This window comes from Notechis scutatus, chromosome 7 (assembly GCF_049901735.1).
Source record: "Notechis scutatus isolate UNSWTSFEM ecotype Mainland chromosome 7, rNotScu1.2, whole genome shotgun sequence".
Lineage (NCBI taxonomy): Eukaryota > Metazoa > Chordata > Lepidosauria > Squamata > Elapidae > Notechis > Notechis scutatus.
Window position 1 is genome coordinate 19017184 of NC_142015.1, and position 16840 is coordinate 19034023.

Genomic DNA, 16840 nt, shown 5'->3' on the forward strand with positions numbered 1-16840 from the left:
GGTATATGATGAAACAAGATTCATGTTCATGTCTGTTTAATCTTATAATATGCTTTGCAACGGTGGTATCTGAATGTCTTAAAACCAAAAATCCACCTGATCCTTCTGAGAAAGCACAAGCAACTAAAAAGTGATGACAACAGTACCACCTGAATTGACCTCAACCACAATATAATTAGTTATTAATCTAAACTGTAAAGAAGATTCACAATGCATATGTTCCTCAATATTTTTCCTTAACGTAAAGTTTCAAAAAAAATCCTCTCTAATTTAAGCAAATGTTATTTATTAATCACATTTTAGAAATGCCTATCTCATTCACAGACTGGGAAGATAAAAGATACACATAATGTTTATTCTTCCCTTATTCCATAACTCATTCAACATTAGACTACACAAAGGAAAATCAGTCCTAGGTCAAAACAACTTCTGAAATACTGTTCATCAAACATTAGATTTGACTCTATTGCTTTCTAAAGGACACTTTCACACAAACTGGAAGTTACATTCGGTAATTATTGCTTGTATGCTCTTCATTATTAGCATGGGTGTTTCGGTTTAATTGTTGACTTTTAGGAAACAGCCTGAAAACATGTAGGTGTTTTATTTTATTTTATTTTGGCAGAGATTTTTTTTTTATTATTTTGGAAGTCAGCATATAAATTCATAAAAATAAGCAATGGGTTTTAGTTCAACAGAGTTTCTTTAGCAGATAGAAAGAAGGAAATAAGAGGAAAATAGGCACAGCAATGAATCAGTTCTGAGTCTGAAATGCAGGGAATAAATTCAATGGAAGAAAAAGCAAATTATATTTTGCATCTGTCTTACTTGGCAAGAAATTAACTTCCTCTATAGAGTAACTCTGACAGGCGCATCTGTTTATGATGACCAAGCAATTATTTGTGACAATGGTTACCAAAAATCTCTTTTCCCACCCAAAACATTAAAGAAATCAGTTTAAATGGAAAGGTTTGACCAGCACAAACTAAACAATGAAATAAGTTTGCATGGATGAATCATGAATGCAATGAAATAACTTTATAACATAGCAAAGATACTAAAAACTGTAAGAGAACAGAATTTAAATCAGCATTTTGTGATATTATGCACATTTGCTTGAAAAGCAAACAAACATACCTGGCTTTGGTACAGAATTGGTCATTGACTGAGGGACTTTGTCGTTAATTAGTTCAACACATTCACTAGGAAAGAATCCCACCTATAGTGACATACAAAGATAGAAAAAAGGAAGCTTGTATCCACAGGGCATTTAAACAATTTTAACAGAATCATGGAATAAGAACACATCCAGATGATTTTGCAAGATAGTGTTAATAAAAAGAACATTCTTCCCCTGTTTTACATGTGAATAGAGAAGGAGTTTGCTAGCCTGGATTTCATTTTATTCTAGCTATTTTGCCTGTCCACAGCTTCCGAAGACAGAGACATAGTACTATTTCAAGAACTACACATTTGATTTGAGTTCAGTGAAATCAGACAAGGGGTTTAAAGAAAAAAAAAATCAGGTGTCCACATTTTTGAGAGGTTTCAAAGGACTAAAATAGCATTATGAATTCTCCAAAATGTTTTTTTTTTCAAGAGGCAACTGGACTTTGTTTTTCCTTGAAGACGTTTCACTTCTCATCCAAGAAGCTGATCAGAACTGAAGAAGTGAAACGTCTTCAAGGAAAAACAAAGAAAGTCCAGTTGCATCTCAAAAAATGACAACCATGACTTAAAGAAGAATTAGGGATGACGTGATAGCAGTATTCCAGTATTTGAGGGGCTGCCACAAAGAAGAGGGCGTCAAATTATTCTACAAAGCACCAGAGGGCAGGATGAGAAACAATGGTTGGAAAATAATCAAACAGAGAAGCAACCTAGAATTAAGGAGAAATTTCCTAACAATGAAGACAATTAACCAATGGAACAGCTTGTCTTCAGAAATCGTGGGAGCTCCATTACTGGAGGTTTTTAAGAAGAGACAAGACAGTCACTTGTCTGAGATGGTATAGGTTCTCCTGCTGGAGCAGGGGGCTGGACTAGAAGACCTCCAAGGTCCCTTCCAGGTCTATTCTATTCTTCTTCTTATCTAGATGACTGAGAATCTCGATAGACATTATAAATTCTCATTCTCTTCCATTCTCTCTTAACTTGGCATTGATCAGGAGGATTTTCTATTCCTCCCACCCCCGAAAAATTATGCATTGTAAACATATTAGGGAGTAATTTTTTTTAGAATGAGTATCCATCCTCCACAACTTTTAGAGCCTGCCGTATTAACCAACCTAATAGCTGGACATACCTGAAATCCATGTTTCCCCCTCCACCAAGTGGTCAATTCTTTCGGAGGCATATCAATAACAGAAACAATATCTCCAACCTGGAAATTAAGGAATGAAATATTTTCTCATGGTGACTCAAAGCACTATCTGGTTTGATAAAAAAAATATTTACTTTATCGGGCTGGGAATACAAACTCCTTTAAAATAAATAGCACTGGTCCTTGCCTATTAAATATGCACGTATGAATTTAAGTATGCATTATGAGCGCTACCCAGTAGACATTTTATTCATTCATAGAAAGAAAATGCAGAATAGCAGCTAAAACCCCAAACAGGCTGCTGGTTAAACTGAAAATATAGCCACTTTGGAAATATAAGTGTGTAAGGAAAGAATATTGAACAAACTAATTAAATGTAGTCCTTGGCTACTTAGTGACTATTTAAAGTTACAACGGGCCAAATAAAGGTACTTACATCCTAGATTCTAAATTCTAACAGACATTCCCCAATCATGGCCAACTGGTCATGTAATCATATCTTGGGTGCATTTATGGCTAGCAACTAGCCTGCATTTATGGCTGTTGGCAGCTTCCCACTGTCATGTGACCACGATTTACAGTTTTTTGCTGAAAACCGGCGTTCATTTCTGATTCCTTGCAAAAAATGCCCATTGTAGACAATGGGTTTGCTTAATGGTCACTGTGATTCACTTAATGACTGCCACAAAAAATGTCACCTCAGGTCCATCAAGTGATGACCTGCTTAATAACCGGCATGATTTACAACCAAATTTCCAGCCTCAGTTATGGTCATAAGTCAAGGATTACCTCTACTTAAAAATCTGCACTTACTTATCTATTTGTCCCAGTGTGTTTGTTTGTTTTTCCAAGAGGCAACTGGACTTTCTGGTTTTTCTTTGAAGACGTTTTGCTCCTCATCCAAGAAGCTTCTCCTTGGGCAAGAAGCGAAATGTCTTCAAAGAAAAACCAGAAAGTCCAGTTGTCGCTTGGAAAAAAAACACTCCTGAGACAACCATGACCTGGATGACTGAGAATCTCCATAGATCCTTATCTACTAGTTTCTCTGTCTTCATTCTTAAAATTAAGTATAGAATGACAAATTTATTTTATCGAATTAACAATATAGTAAGAAAATGTACTGTACTGTACACATACACACACATGTAAATATATATAATAATATAATATAATTATAATATAATTATAATATAATATAATATAATATAATATAATATAATATAATATAATATAATATAATATAATATAATATAATATAATAATATAATATTAATATAGAATAGAATAGAATAGAATAGAATAGAATAGAATAGAATAGAATTCTTTATTGGCCAAGTGTGATTGGACACACAAGGAATTCGGCTTGGTGCAAATTCTCTCAGTGTACATAAAAGAAAAGATTCATTCGCAGAGAATCATAAGGTAGAATAGAATAGAATAGAATAGAATAGAATAGAATAGAATAGAATAGAATAGAATAGAATAGAATAGAATAGAATAGAATAGAATAGAATAGAATATACAATTATACAAGCAACACGGAAAGCTGCCAGAGGACCTTTAAAAACTTCTTTGGCTAGTTGAAGAAAACACAATGAAACATTGCCTTTCTCTGGGCACACACAGAAATAATTATATATTTATCCTGTTATTTACCTCAAAGGAGAGTTCATCTGCTGCCTGGGCAATGTATCTCTTGATAACATGAGCAGCTGCAATAGCAGGAACATTAATGGATGACTCCTCATGTACTAGGAGGCGATTCCCCTTATTATCAATCTGCAATGCAAGGTAGATGGTGAGAAAGCCAAGGACGTGCAGCCTTGAGCAATTTATTTTATAAACAAATTTATGGAGGAGGATTTCATGTTGATTTGTAAAGAAAGCAGGGGAAAATGGAGCTTCCTGCTGAAAAAAAGTGCAGAAGGAGTCTATGGGCACTGTGGCAGTACAACCAACTTCTGCAGAAAGAGTTCTATTTTATAGGGGTTTCACTACTTCCGAGGAGGAGGAGGAGGAGGAGGAGGAGGAGGAGGAGGAGGAGGAGGAGGAGGAGGAGGAGGAGGAGGAGGAGGAGGAGGAGGAGGAGGAGGAGGAGGAGGAGGAGGAGGAGGAGGAGGAGGAGGAGGAGGAGGAGGAATAATAATAATCAGTTTAGCTGGCCTCTGCTTTCTGGAATACTCTAGGCTTCATCCTCTCTTTTCTACTTTTTAACATTTATCTTAAGCCACTGAGGGAAGTCATGATTAGTATACTTAGCTATATCATCAACACATTATCCACTGCTATCCTAAACTGTGCAAGAGGTGCTATCAACTTGACTTGGTTCTAGGGGCTATGTGGGTTTACACAGGGCAAAACAACCTATAGCTAAACCCCTGCAAGTGGAAGTTAGCTGTTCACTACAGTCCCAAAGATGCTTTTTCAAGTGGCGACTGGACTTTCTGGTTTTTCTTGGAAGACGTTTCTGACATCTCCAGGGTTGCCTTTTGGTGGCAACTACCTTTCAAAGAACAGGTCTGTGAACTGAAGGACATCTTGGACTCATAGCTACTACTACATGGGCAAGTGGGCAATCAGGGGTTGGGAGGGAGCAGAGTTGTCCAGCCATGTGCCAGATGCAGCTCTACCTGGAATCTGAGGTCCTGGCTAAGTGATTCATGCCCTAATTACTCTTCACCCAGACTACTGCAAGGTGTTGTACCATTGTCTTTAAAATTTTCAGCTGCTCATTCTCAACTGCAGACTGAGAAGCTGAAAAGCATCTATCTACCAACATACACTTGACTAGCATGGTAGTCTATATGGGTCGTAATCTCAGTGAAGAGGACTTTTTGGTTGGTGGCTAGATTCAGGAGGATTGATATAATTAAGGATGAGGACCTATTCCTGCTTTTATCTTGGGTAGACTAAGAGCAGAGGGCCTGACTGGCAATTTCTAATGTAGAAACCTTCCCTATTTCCTTTCAATTTGCTGCTGGCAGACTGCTGCTAGTAGATACAAAGCATTTGATGAACTGAGGAGAAGGTGAAGTGGGCTCTTGTACCTCCATCCATGTGAGAGCAGGACCGCAATTTATCTTGTTGCCAGCAATGGCTGAGAGTCGGGACAGGTAAGCCATCAGCATCTGGGTAACAAGCTGCAAAGGATGAGGGGAAAAAATGTGATAGTTCTACCTATGCAGGGCATCCTTCCTCCCTCCCTCCCTCTCTCTGTGTCTATGTATATAGATAGATAGATGATAGATATAGATATCGATATAGATGATATAGACATAGACATATATGTTTCTCTATAGAATTCAGAGGCACCAGGCTAAAATCAGAAGACAGCGAGTTCTACTCCCATCTTAGGCATTAAAACTGGCTGGGTGACTTTGGGCCAGTCACTCTCTTCTAGCCCAACCCCTCTCTCTATGGTTGTTGTTGTGGGAAAAATAGGAGAGAATGGAGAATATAAATATGTTTGCTGCCTTGAGTTTTTTGTAAAGGATAATAAAGGCAGGATATAAATAAATAGTTAAATGAAAAGAGATACCTCCCCTCCAAAAAATTATTCCATAACTAGTACTTTTCTGCTAGCAACAAAACTTCATTGTTTTACCTCCGGATTATCCTTCAGGGCATCAGAACGGGGTAGCTCTGAGAGCTGAGAAAAGTGTCGATCATAAATACATAGATGAAGATGTTTATCAAGCACTCTAAAGTCTTCATAACTCCTCTTCACAATCCAGCTCTTGCCCTGCAGACCAAAAAACCAAAAAAACCTACAATGTCATTTAATTCACTCATTCATAAATGTGCAAGGACTCTGTGAACCTGATTATTATCATCATTCCACAAATAATCATATTTTTTCGCTCAACCAGGCTTTGCTAATCAATTTCAACCTCTAATTAAGATTCCTTAAGTCACTGTGTAATAGTACTTTCAATGAACACCAATATATTAGAATGGCAAGTTAAGTGTAATTTTCAAGAACAACCTCCCCACTATGCCTGAAAAGAAAAGTTTTCAATCAATGCATCCTACCTGCCTGAAAAACATGGATGCTAACCTCAATCAATCAATACAATACTATACAATCAATACAAAACAATATAAAACTAATCAATACAAAAGCTATGAGTGGACCAAAGAGCCATGGAAAGATGGCACAGCATCACAAGACAAGATAGAAGGATCTGCACATGGATTAGAGAGCAAATGAAAATATACCACGCCATCAAAAGAGTAAAAGAATTGAAATGGAAATGAACTGGTCACATAACAAGAAGAACTGGTGGCAGGTGGGCCAAGGCAATCATACAATAGATTCCACTTGATAAAAAGTGTCCACAAAAGACACCTAAAACAAGATGGAGTGACAACATCAGCCAAGTATTGTAGGCCCAACTGGCAAAAGAAAGCTAAGACTATTGGTTGGAAACATGCAGAAGAGGCCTTCATCCTGCAGTGGATAGACAATGGCTAGAATGAGGGTGGAGTGGTGGTGATGGTGATGATGACAGCAACAATATTAGAAGATGGGCTGGGTTGCCTTAATATGTAAAATTAAATAAATTCCAGCGACCCTTTTTAACAGAAGTTTAAAAAAAAAAGTACCTCTTTGAATGCTAAGATATTAGAACGGAAGTTGGCATGAATATTTAGTAGTTATTCAAACTCAATGACAACAGGGCCACAAAGGACACCAAAATAATACGTGACAAGGTAAGCACCATCTTCCTTGGAGTCTCTGAGATCAGAATTAAAATGTTAATGGCAGTTGAAGAAACTATTCTGCATCTGAAATATGCTGACTTGATCAACAATAGTTTGGGGGAGATGCAATCTCCAACAGGTAATCTCTCTTGAAAACTAAAATACTGCCATAAAAAGCTTTTGAATTCAAACACTCCAAATCATGTCAAACAGTGTAGACAGCCCAAAAGCAAACAAACAAATCAGGAAAACAATTTAACACCAGCAATAACTATGACAAAGTACCTCACAAAGTCTCTTAGGTAGATGTATTTTACTAATGCATTTTATCCCACTCCCAAATATGGATGCCTTCTTTCCTCGTGTTAATTTTTCAAGCCAGTCCTTTGGAAGCACATTCAATGGCAGATAAGTATCTGAATAATATATTTGCTGAGACAAATTATGATTAAGAAGTGTGAAAAAGGAAAAAGGGTACATAAACAGGTAACCGAAGAATAATAAGAGGTTTCTAGCATTCAAAATTGTAGTGCTCGGCTATTTCTCTTGATTAAATCTCCTTCTGAATGGCAGGATGAAAAATATACAGCTTAAGACTCTGTCTATTTGAAAAGAGATTTGCTGCTTTCAACACTTTATTACATTCCAGTCTCTCTTTACAAACTTCTAATTTAAACAATTTGCTATCAGTCACATTTCCATGTAAAACATATAAGTACAATAGGTCAGGGAGGGAGGGAAGGAGATTGAGATAAAAGTGCTGGCAATTCTGGTGTATACTGAATATTGAGTGCAAAACCCAGACATAAATCTATAGCATGCAGCATTCTTAGCGGTACTATATTTGAAATACTTAACAGCCAAACTGAAAACTGCTAAGGAAATGGATTTGTATTTCTTTTGTGGATGGGGGTGTGAATCATCGACCAATATAATGAACGGGTTTTCTCCTTTCTCGATGACAGCATCTCCAGTTAAATATGTTACTTACTGGTTTAATATCATCCTCCATCTATGTATACTGAAATTATTTAGAATTTCTCAGTGCCGATAAATTTATTTGACGAAGAGCATGACTGTTTCAGAGTGGTAAGCAGGTTACTCAAGGTTACTCAAAAAAGATACAGTAATAGAACATTTCTGACTAATAGGTATGCCACACTGAGAATACTCCAGATAATATTAATCAGCAAGGCTTTCCTGTTCTTTATAAGCAATTGCATTGGAATGATTTTTTATGGGTGAGAAAAAGTTTTTATCACAATAGTATGAAGACTCTGCTGGAAAAATTTGAGACAGGATTTTTTCATACCTGCCATTGGAGACTTTCTGGTTAGTGTTAAAAAACCATAGGGAACTGATAACTCCCTCATGTTACCACGGATGATTCATTAAAACCTTTAGTTGAAAACTATCTGGATTGATACCTCTCAGCATTTCTATAATTTAAATACAGCCTCTCTTAGGGTAGTATTCTCCATTTAAATTAAGCCGAGAATTGGCATACAAAAGAACATGTTAGCAATTCTAGCAATCATGGCTCAAATGCATTAAAAAAGCACCTCTGGGTGAAAATGTGACCTAATATCAAATAGTATCGAAGTCTTTAGATGGAAATAGTTGGTCACTGTAGGAGATGGAAAAGCAGAAACTGTGGCGGAGTTAAAACAGCAATCAGCCTAGAATAGAACGTAGCCACAAGTGAAGACCAACCTCCTTTGAATTTCATTGACCTTTATCTAAATCCAAGCAGGTGTTAACCATTACTTGAGAAGATTCCTGTGCATAAGCATGACTAGCAATAAATCAGTTTAATTGGACCTTTGTGTAGACCTGATCTTTCCCATCTGACAGTTCCACCTAACCACATCGGTAAAGTGCATGCCATTTTTTCAACCCTAGCCAGTTAGCTCCTCATGAATATTGAAGGAAGAACTTATGAACTTATGAAGACGGGGCTCCTTTAAAGACTTGAAAGGAAGAAGTTTCACATGAAAGAACTGTCTTGGGGACTGTGGTTTATTTACATCTAGTATCACATTGATAGAAGAGGGGAATAAAACTGGAAATGGATTTTGAGTTCATTTACAGCTACTACCAAAAAGAAAGCAACAGTGAACCATTCTCCCCTGACCCCAAAGCAACAACTTGGGCATATCCATGCAGTTATACTAGGAGTCCAAGAAGGCAGACTTTGCTTTTACTTTCACACCTACCGTACTATGTGTCAGGGGTATTCAGTTAGGTGTAACCTTTCTCTCCGATTTACAGTTAAAACAGCACCTTGCTCCATGATAAACAGAAAGAACTGCCAAGGTACATCACTCACTGAAACTGTAATTGCCGGTCTTTTGTCCAGTCTCTCAACGGAATTGCCTGACATCTTTTCAGGCTTAAAGGGAGAGAAAAGCCAAGCTGGGACAAATGGCTACAATTACCAAAGCTGAAAACATTGTTCAGTGTGCTGAAAACAAGGAAAATCTAACAAGCAGGCCTGATCTGAAGTTTTAGATCAGCTAAGTAACAGAAAGGCTTTTCAATGTGCAGCCCCTGCAAAGAAGGTCTAAAAGACATGAGACAAACAACTGATGTGCTCGTGATGTTTTGTCTGTTTTCATTCATCTGTTGAGAAAGCGGACGTGCTGTATCAGGACAACAGGAGAAATAACCAATATGGCAACCTTGCTTATCTAATAAATTAATCCAAAATTTACCTTTTAGCTATTTATTTACTATTCTCTCCCTAACAGAAGCTATCTTTCCCAGTTTTCAGTATACAATCACACACTGTACCATTTTCCAATCCAATCTAATCACCCAATGCAAAGCCCGAACATTGCTTTTTATCATTATTTTGTGGTGGTGGGGTGATGGTGGAAGCGGAGGAGGAGATGATGATGATTAAAAGTCTTCTCACCAGTTTATCTCTAGGGCCGTTGTGATAGAATGAGGTGATACATAGGAAAAGCAGGAAAAGGAGTAGAATTTCTCCCTCATACCTAATCTTAGGCGATTGAGTGGGAAAACAACAGTTGTCTTGTTAGTCAAAAATCCTCCTCAAATCGATAACTTAAAAATAGCATGTGAACATGAAGAAAGAAAGAAAAAAAGAGGTAAACTCATTATGAACTCTTTCCTCTCCCTCCACACGAAAGATGTTTCTGAATCACAGATATTTAGTGGGACTAAAAGTCAGAGAATTTCAAGTAGGCCATGTTAAAGGGAGAGTGTATGAAAGCCATGATTTTTTTTTTTTTAAAGTCTACTTATCTGCTTACAAAGTTGATAAATTGAAGTGTATTCAGCGAGCTACTCAGTGAAGGGAAAGAAACAAATTTTCCAGTCCAGAAGTTTCAAACGGGCTATTGCTAGAATGACTCATTTTTCTTGCTTTTTACAATGCTCCTCTTATTTGCAACAAATTGCTTCTAAGCTGCCGAGGCCTTTGAAAAGTACATGGATAGATGCCAAACTAATAAGCTAATTTCTGGATCCGATTTAACCAATGACCGTCTTCCACAGGCACATTTTGGTTTTTCAGATTTTATAAATAAGGGTAACAAGCCCAAGACTTTTCTTTATGTTCAGTAGCCATGTTGATTTCCTCTTTGTCAATGCCATGGCCTTCTTTGTCCTCGTGTAGATTACTGCTTCGAAAGCAGCATACACGTTGACTGGGGAATGTCAACCTTTGTCTCCATTAGGAACAACAACATTGGTTCAAGGCCAGACGACACAGGAGCCCTAGCAAAGGGGCCTTGAACACACACAGATTTTCCTTCCTAAAAGAGGAGGTAGGCTGTAACCCATCAAATTGGCTGGGTGCTTGGAAAGGGGTACCTGGGAACAGGCAATATTTAAGTTTGCCACAAGTGAAGTCAATCAATCAACCAGAATAGAGCTAGAAGGGACCTTGGGACCTAGTCCAACTCCCTGCTCAGGCAGGAGACCCTATAAAATTTCAGACAAGTGGCTGTCCAGTCTCTTCTTAAAAACTTCCAGTGATGAAGAACCCACAACTTCTGAAGGCCAGCCATTCTACTAGTTAATTATTCTCACTCTTGGGAAGTATTTTCTTAATTCTAGGTTGGATCTCTCCTTGATTAGTTTCCATCCATTGTTTTTTGTCTTGCCTTTTGGTGCTTCGGAAAATAAGTTGACCCCCTCTTCTTTGTGGCAGCCCCTTAAATACTGGAACACTGCCATCTTGTCCCCTCTAGTCCTTTTTTTCTCTAGACTAGCCATATCCAGTTCCTACAACTGTTCTTCCTATGCTTTAGTCTCCAGGACTTTAACCATCTTTGTTGTTCTTCTCTGCAATTTTTCCAAAGTCTCAACATATTTTTTTGTTAATGTGGTGAACAAAACTGGATGCAGTATTCCGGATGTGGACAATAACTGCATATTATGTGTATTTGTTACTGATAACTGCCAGGACTGTAAATAACAAGAACAGAAACAAAATTCAAGATAGATAAAGAACACCACGATTAATAAGCTAAAACTATTAAAACCATATTTCTGTTAAAATCAGCAGAGCTTAAAACAGTCCTCTCTAGAAAGTCTTTAAAAAAAAGAGAGAGAGAAAATTTCATAGCAATAAAAGTGTTAAGAGGATGAGATGGACTAAAAAAAACCAACCTGTCAGACTCTGGCAAATGAAAATGTAGGTGAAAGAATATTCTGTAATTGGAAATACAGTTCAAAAGACCTGTCATAATTAGCCACTAGGTATATCTCAGTGCCTGAGCTCAGGGATATGCAGAATACTGCAGCTGAAATCCACAAAGGCCCTTATAACCAAGCACAAATTCTTGAATTCTCTGCCCTGCGGTACAAACATTAAAATTCTAAACTTTTAAAGCTGTTTTCTGCTTCTAGCACGAACTGTGGAAAAACATACATTTTTAAGGTTGCAATTAAGCTCCTTTGAGGTTTTTATCATCATTTTATCATAAAACCCACTTACCCTCCCTGTCTCAAGTGATGGCTTTCTGAATATGGGAGCCATGCCTAACTACAGTTATTTCTCGACTTATGACCATAGTTTGGAGCCAGCATTTCGGTTGTTAAATAAGGTGATTGTTAAGTGTTAAGTGTGTCATGCCCAATTTTACATTTTTTTTTTTGCCATGATTGTTAAGTGAATCATATGGGTGTTAAACAAATCCAGCTTCCACTGCTGAGTTTGTCGGAAGCCAGCTGGGAAGGTCGTAAGTGGTGATCATGTATTCAACACGTATAATAGTGCAAGTTATTAATATGTTAGCATGGGTGGCAGAAACATTTTGAGTAAAGCCTGAACCATCACTTCCTGGATACTCCTTAACCTAATTGAATTTCTCATTGTATGCAGGTCCAACAAAAAATAACCAAGTGATTCCAGGATAAATTGAACCAATTTAGTAGTTACTCAGCTGTCTCCTTTTTTTTTTTTTTTTTGTTAAGTCAAGTTTTTTATTTATACTGTATATAAGTATTTGGAATACAGTATATTATCCAGGCATTTCAATTTTACAAAAGAGAGGGGGGGAAATAACAGATATACTGATAGTAATAATAATACACATAATAATTATAACCATATTTATAATTATATTAGCTTATTGATGATCCTATTAATTATACTAGCATGCTTATAATTATGGATATTCATATTTTACTTACAGATAATAATGATCTTTCTTTATCTAATTTCTACCTCTTATCTGAGTTACTCGGGTGTTTCCTGAAGCCCAATATTATCTTCAAGTATTATAAACAGTGGGAAACGAGGGAGAAAAAGAATCAGCCAAGTATCATTCGGCTCATGCATGTTCATATAATCAAGGGAAGAAGGGTCATATCATTTACCTGGCAAGAGATTTGTACCAGGTAGACAAGCTCCTTGGACTCACAGCCATTTCTTGTTACTTCATTCTGTTCCTCGGGGAGTGAAAGCTATTCCGAGGGCCCGGGGAGGGGGGAAGGGAGGAGAAAGAGAGATAAAGAGAGACTAGGTCAGTTAACAAGATAAGCCGAACATATAAAAAGTAGAACATTTAAATCCAACTTGCTTCAAAATGCATTTTCTATCAAAGAAACAACTATTATAATGTGGGCTGGTTGTTTTGGCTTAACAACTTAGTAATATTTTATACTCTGGTGTCAATCCAATAACATGCCTCTTGTAACATCAAACTTCTTAAAAAGCCAATTCTGTTCAAGTAAGTTTTAGAACTTAAAATTCCTAGTTTTAGTACTGGATTCATAAGAAACAGTTCCACCATCCATCAATACTTAAGGGAAATTTTCTATCTAGACACCTTAATCATCTTTAAAGATTAAATAATAAAACATTTCCAGATGCCAATATACAGTATTGCAGGCCCAATTGGCAAAAGAAAACTCAGGACCATATAGGATGGAAACATGTAGAAGAAGCATTCATCCTGCAGTGGATAGACAATGGCTAAAATGATGATGATCACTGCTCATTAAAGAAAATTTAACTGAAGTAGATTGCTCTTGCTGGTCTTGGGTTTGTGAAGTTAGGGGGAAGCAGTGATCTACTGTGTGTATATATATATGTCTGTGTGTGTATATATATATAAACTTCAAACTGAACCTGGCCACAGCCATTTTTCTGTTCCTCAGTTGCCACACAGAAGAAGGGGGGAAGGAGGTTGGAATGTCTTACTAGACACAACAGAGAGCTTTCTCTTGAGAATCAAGGTCATCTCTACTGGCAATAGATAAGGTTGAGGAAGGAGTGCCTGAAGAGCCCACCAATTAACCCAATTGGCCAACATTTCTTAGTTTAATTATATTGAAACCGCAGGAAAAAATTAGATTTAGTTTTCTATTGAAGCTGTGCCGATATGTATTCATTAAATAAGACCTTTGAGAAGGAGCCAAGTCTCAGAGTTCTAATTTGCTTGGGTTTGTTAGTCATATATTTTAATATATGTGCATATACATGATACCGTGTAAGAGAAATCAATAAATTTGAATAGTCTTCCAAAATGCTTTATTCAATCATCCTTCTGGTAAGAATTTTCCATCATCTAGGGCAGAGGTACCCAACCTGGGTAACTTTTTAAACACTTTTGGACTTCAACTCCCAGAATTCCCCAGCCAGCACGACTGGGAATTGAAGCCCACAGGTCTTACTGTGGGCAAGTTGGGATATCCCTCATCTAGAATGGGAAGGCAGAGAGGCAGAAAAGGTATATCTACCCATTCTAGGCTCTGTCTCTCCCAGAGCTTCTGTCCTACTGACTATACAGTGTAAGTTTTCAATCTCGTTATAATTTGTATTTATATAGTGCTTTATTGCTTAAAAGGCATTCAACTTAACTAAAACTTTGTAACAACAACAAAAAAAAAAAAACCTCAGCATCCACTAGTTCTAATAGATCCTAGACTTGCTCTGGATGGCCCATCGAATACTTACAGAAGTAAAGAAATGCAAAATGGTTTCCTACAACAAGTCTTCCTGATCTATGATATGTTCCCACATACCCTTTGGTTGCCTTTGGCGGGACTTTTGGCATGGTCTCTTGGCCCTTTGATCAAAAGTTCTAATCCATTCCTTGGCTACAATTCCTCCTGTGTTTTAACTTCCCAAGGTAACTCCTGCTCACTGGTCATTTCACACTGATACAATGGACCTTACCATGAGACTAACCAACATTAAGAGATGGGATTATTCCTGTTTGAATGATTTACTTTCTGTGGGCATGCAATTGCCAGTAACGTGTAACCAAAAGTAGAATTTAACGGAAAGGTTGATGCTTTCTCTGGCAATAAATATCCTCTTCCATCAAATAGCTTGTGGAAACTTCTATTTTTTTCCAAAAGGGAAGAATGTAAGCTTGCTAATCAGCATGCCAAACAAATGTTCAGATGGCTCTAAAATGAATCTGTAAGTAGAAAGGCAAAATGGGTGCTTTGACATGGATTTTGGATTAAACGGAATAACCGAACAGAAGCTTAGTCCAAATAAGACTATGGACAGGTAGTCCTTGACTTATGCCCTCAATGGAGCTCAAAATTTATGTTTCTAGGTGATACATTTGTTAAGTGAGTTTTGCCTCATTTTACCTTTCTTGCCACTGTTGTTAAGTGAGTCACTGCAGGCGTTACATTAATAACCTGGTTGTTAAGGGAATCTGCCTTCTCCATTGAGTTAGCTTGTCAGGTCACCAAAGGGGATTACATGACCCCGGGATACTGCAACCGTCATAAATACGAGTCAGTTGCCAAGCACCCGAATTTTGATCATGTGACATCATAGGGATGCGGCAATGGTTGTAAGTGCGAAAAACGGTCATAAGTCACATTTTTCATTGCTGTTGTAACTTTGAACGGACACTAAATGGACTGTTGTAAATCGAGGGCTACTATGAGTGGGGAAACCTGGTAATCTGAAGGGGGACTGAACTGAAGCTGAATAAAGCTGCATTCCCATTTATGCGGATTCATCATGTTTTTTAGGTTTGGTCCAGGTTACAATCTGGTCAAGAGAAAACCTGACCAAACCTGAGATTGTTCAGCGCTGGTACAATTAATGCTTGCCAATCACATGATGTGTTTGTTGTACATTGTGCTGCTTTTCCAGACATTTCAGAAACTTCTACTGAATACAGGGGCTCAAAAAGACTGCCATAATTTGAATCCCCCACCAGCAAGTTACACATTGTGGAACAAATATCATGTTTTACTTGTAGAGACATATTCCGTTCATTACTTCCTGCAAATAGTTTATCAACTTAAAAAACAATTACTACCAAACTGCCTTCAACTGAGCCCTGTACACTGTACTAGTTAAAAAGAGGGCTGTGAAAATATTTACAAACCCCTCACATCCCGGACATAAACTGTTTCAACTCCTTCCCTCAAAACGACGCTATAGAGCACTGCACACCAGAAAAACTAGACACAAGAACAGTTTTTTCCCAGACACCATCACTCTGCTAAACAAATAATTCCCTCAACACTGTCCAACTATTTACAAAGTCTGCACTACTATTACTATTAACCTTCTCGTCACTCCTTATCACCCATCCCCTCCCACTTGTGACTGTATGACTGTAACTTTGTCGCTTGCATCCTTACGATTTATATTGACTGTTTCCTAGTATGATTTGATTGCTTATTGTACCCTATGACTATCATTAAGTGTTGTATGTTATGATTCTTGACTTGACGAATGTATCTTTTCTTTTATGTACACTGATAGCATTTGTACCAAGACGAATTCCTTGTGTGTCCAGTCATACTTGGCCAATAAAGAATTCTATTCTATTCTATTCTATTCTATTCTATTCTATTCTATTCTATTCTATCCTATCCTATCCTATCACATTCAACATAGAGGCCTATCAGTATCACCTCTCCCTACTAGAATTCATTGGCCTACATATCTTTTTCTCTGGTTGAGAAAAAAAATATGGCTTCCCATATTAATGGCTGACTTTCCAGCTCAATTAAAATGCTCATTGAACAATGGCTGTGGAAGAGTTGTTGTGCTTTCACACAAACTGCAAAACAGATGTTGCCATCACGGTAAAGGCAGTAAAGAATTGCCTAAGGAAATTTAAGATTATAATCACATTCTTAACCGACAATAAAGGTCACACCACAAGGCACATTATACATATTAAGTATGCAAATAACGCCATCCTTTGCAAATATACCACAGAGAAAGTCTGCAAAGTACCAACCCAGGCAACTCTGGGCTGCAGAGAAGTAGATTTTCCTGTCTTCTGGATTCTAGAATAGCCAGGCACATACCCCACACTATTAAAATGAGGGGAAATATCAAGCTTA

The 16840-nt window shown here is 37.5% G+C and overlaps 1 protein-coding gene across 3 annotated transcripts in view; it reads right to left on the bottom strand.

Annotated features, from left to right (window-relative positions):
• ARHGAP32 (Rho GTPase activating protein 32) overlaps positions 1–16840 on the bottom strand; it is a 163634-nt gene that overhangs the window by 60076 nt on the left and 86718 nt on the right. For all 3 annotated transcript variants that reach the window (XM_087970078.1, XM_087970079.1, XM_087970081.1), the window contains 6 exons: positions 12881–12967; positions 5928–6065; positions 5371–5463; positions 3980–4102; positions 2306–2383; positions 1138–1219 (listed from right to left, as the gene is read on the bottom strand). In XM_087970078.1, coding sequence (XP_087826204.1) covers positions 1138–1219; positions 2306–2383; positions 3980–4102; positions 5371–5463; positions 5928–6065; positions 12881–12967 — 601 coding nt within the window. The remainder of the gene's footprint in view (positions 1–1137; positions 1220–2305; positions 2384–3979; positions 4103–5370; positions 5464–5927; positions 6066–12880; positions 12968–16840) is intronic.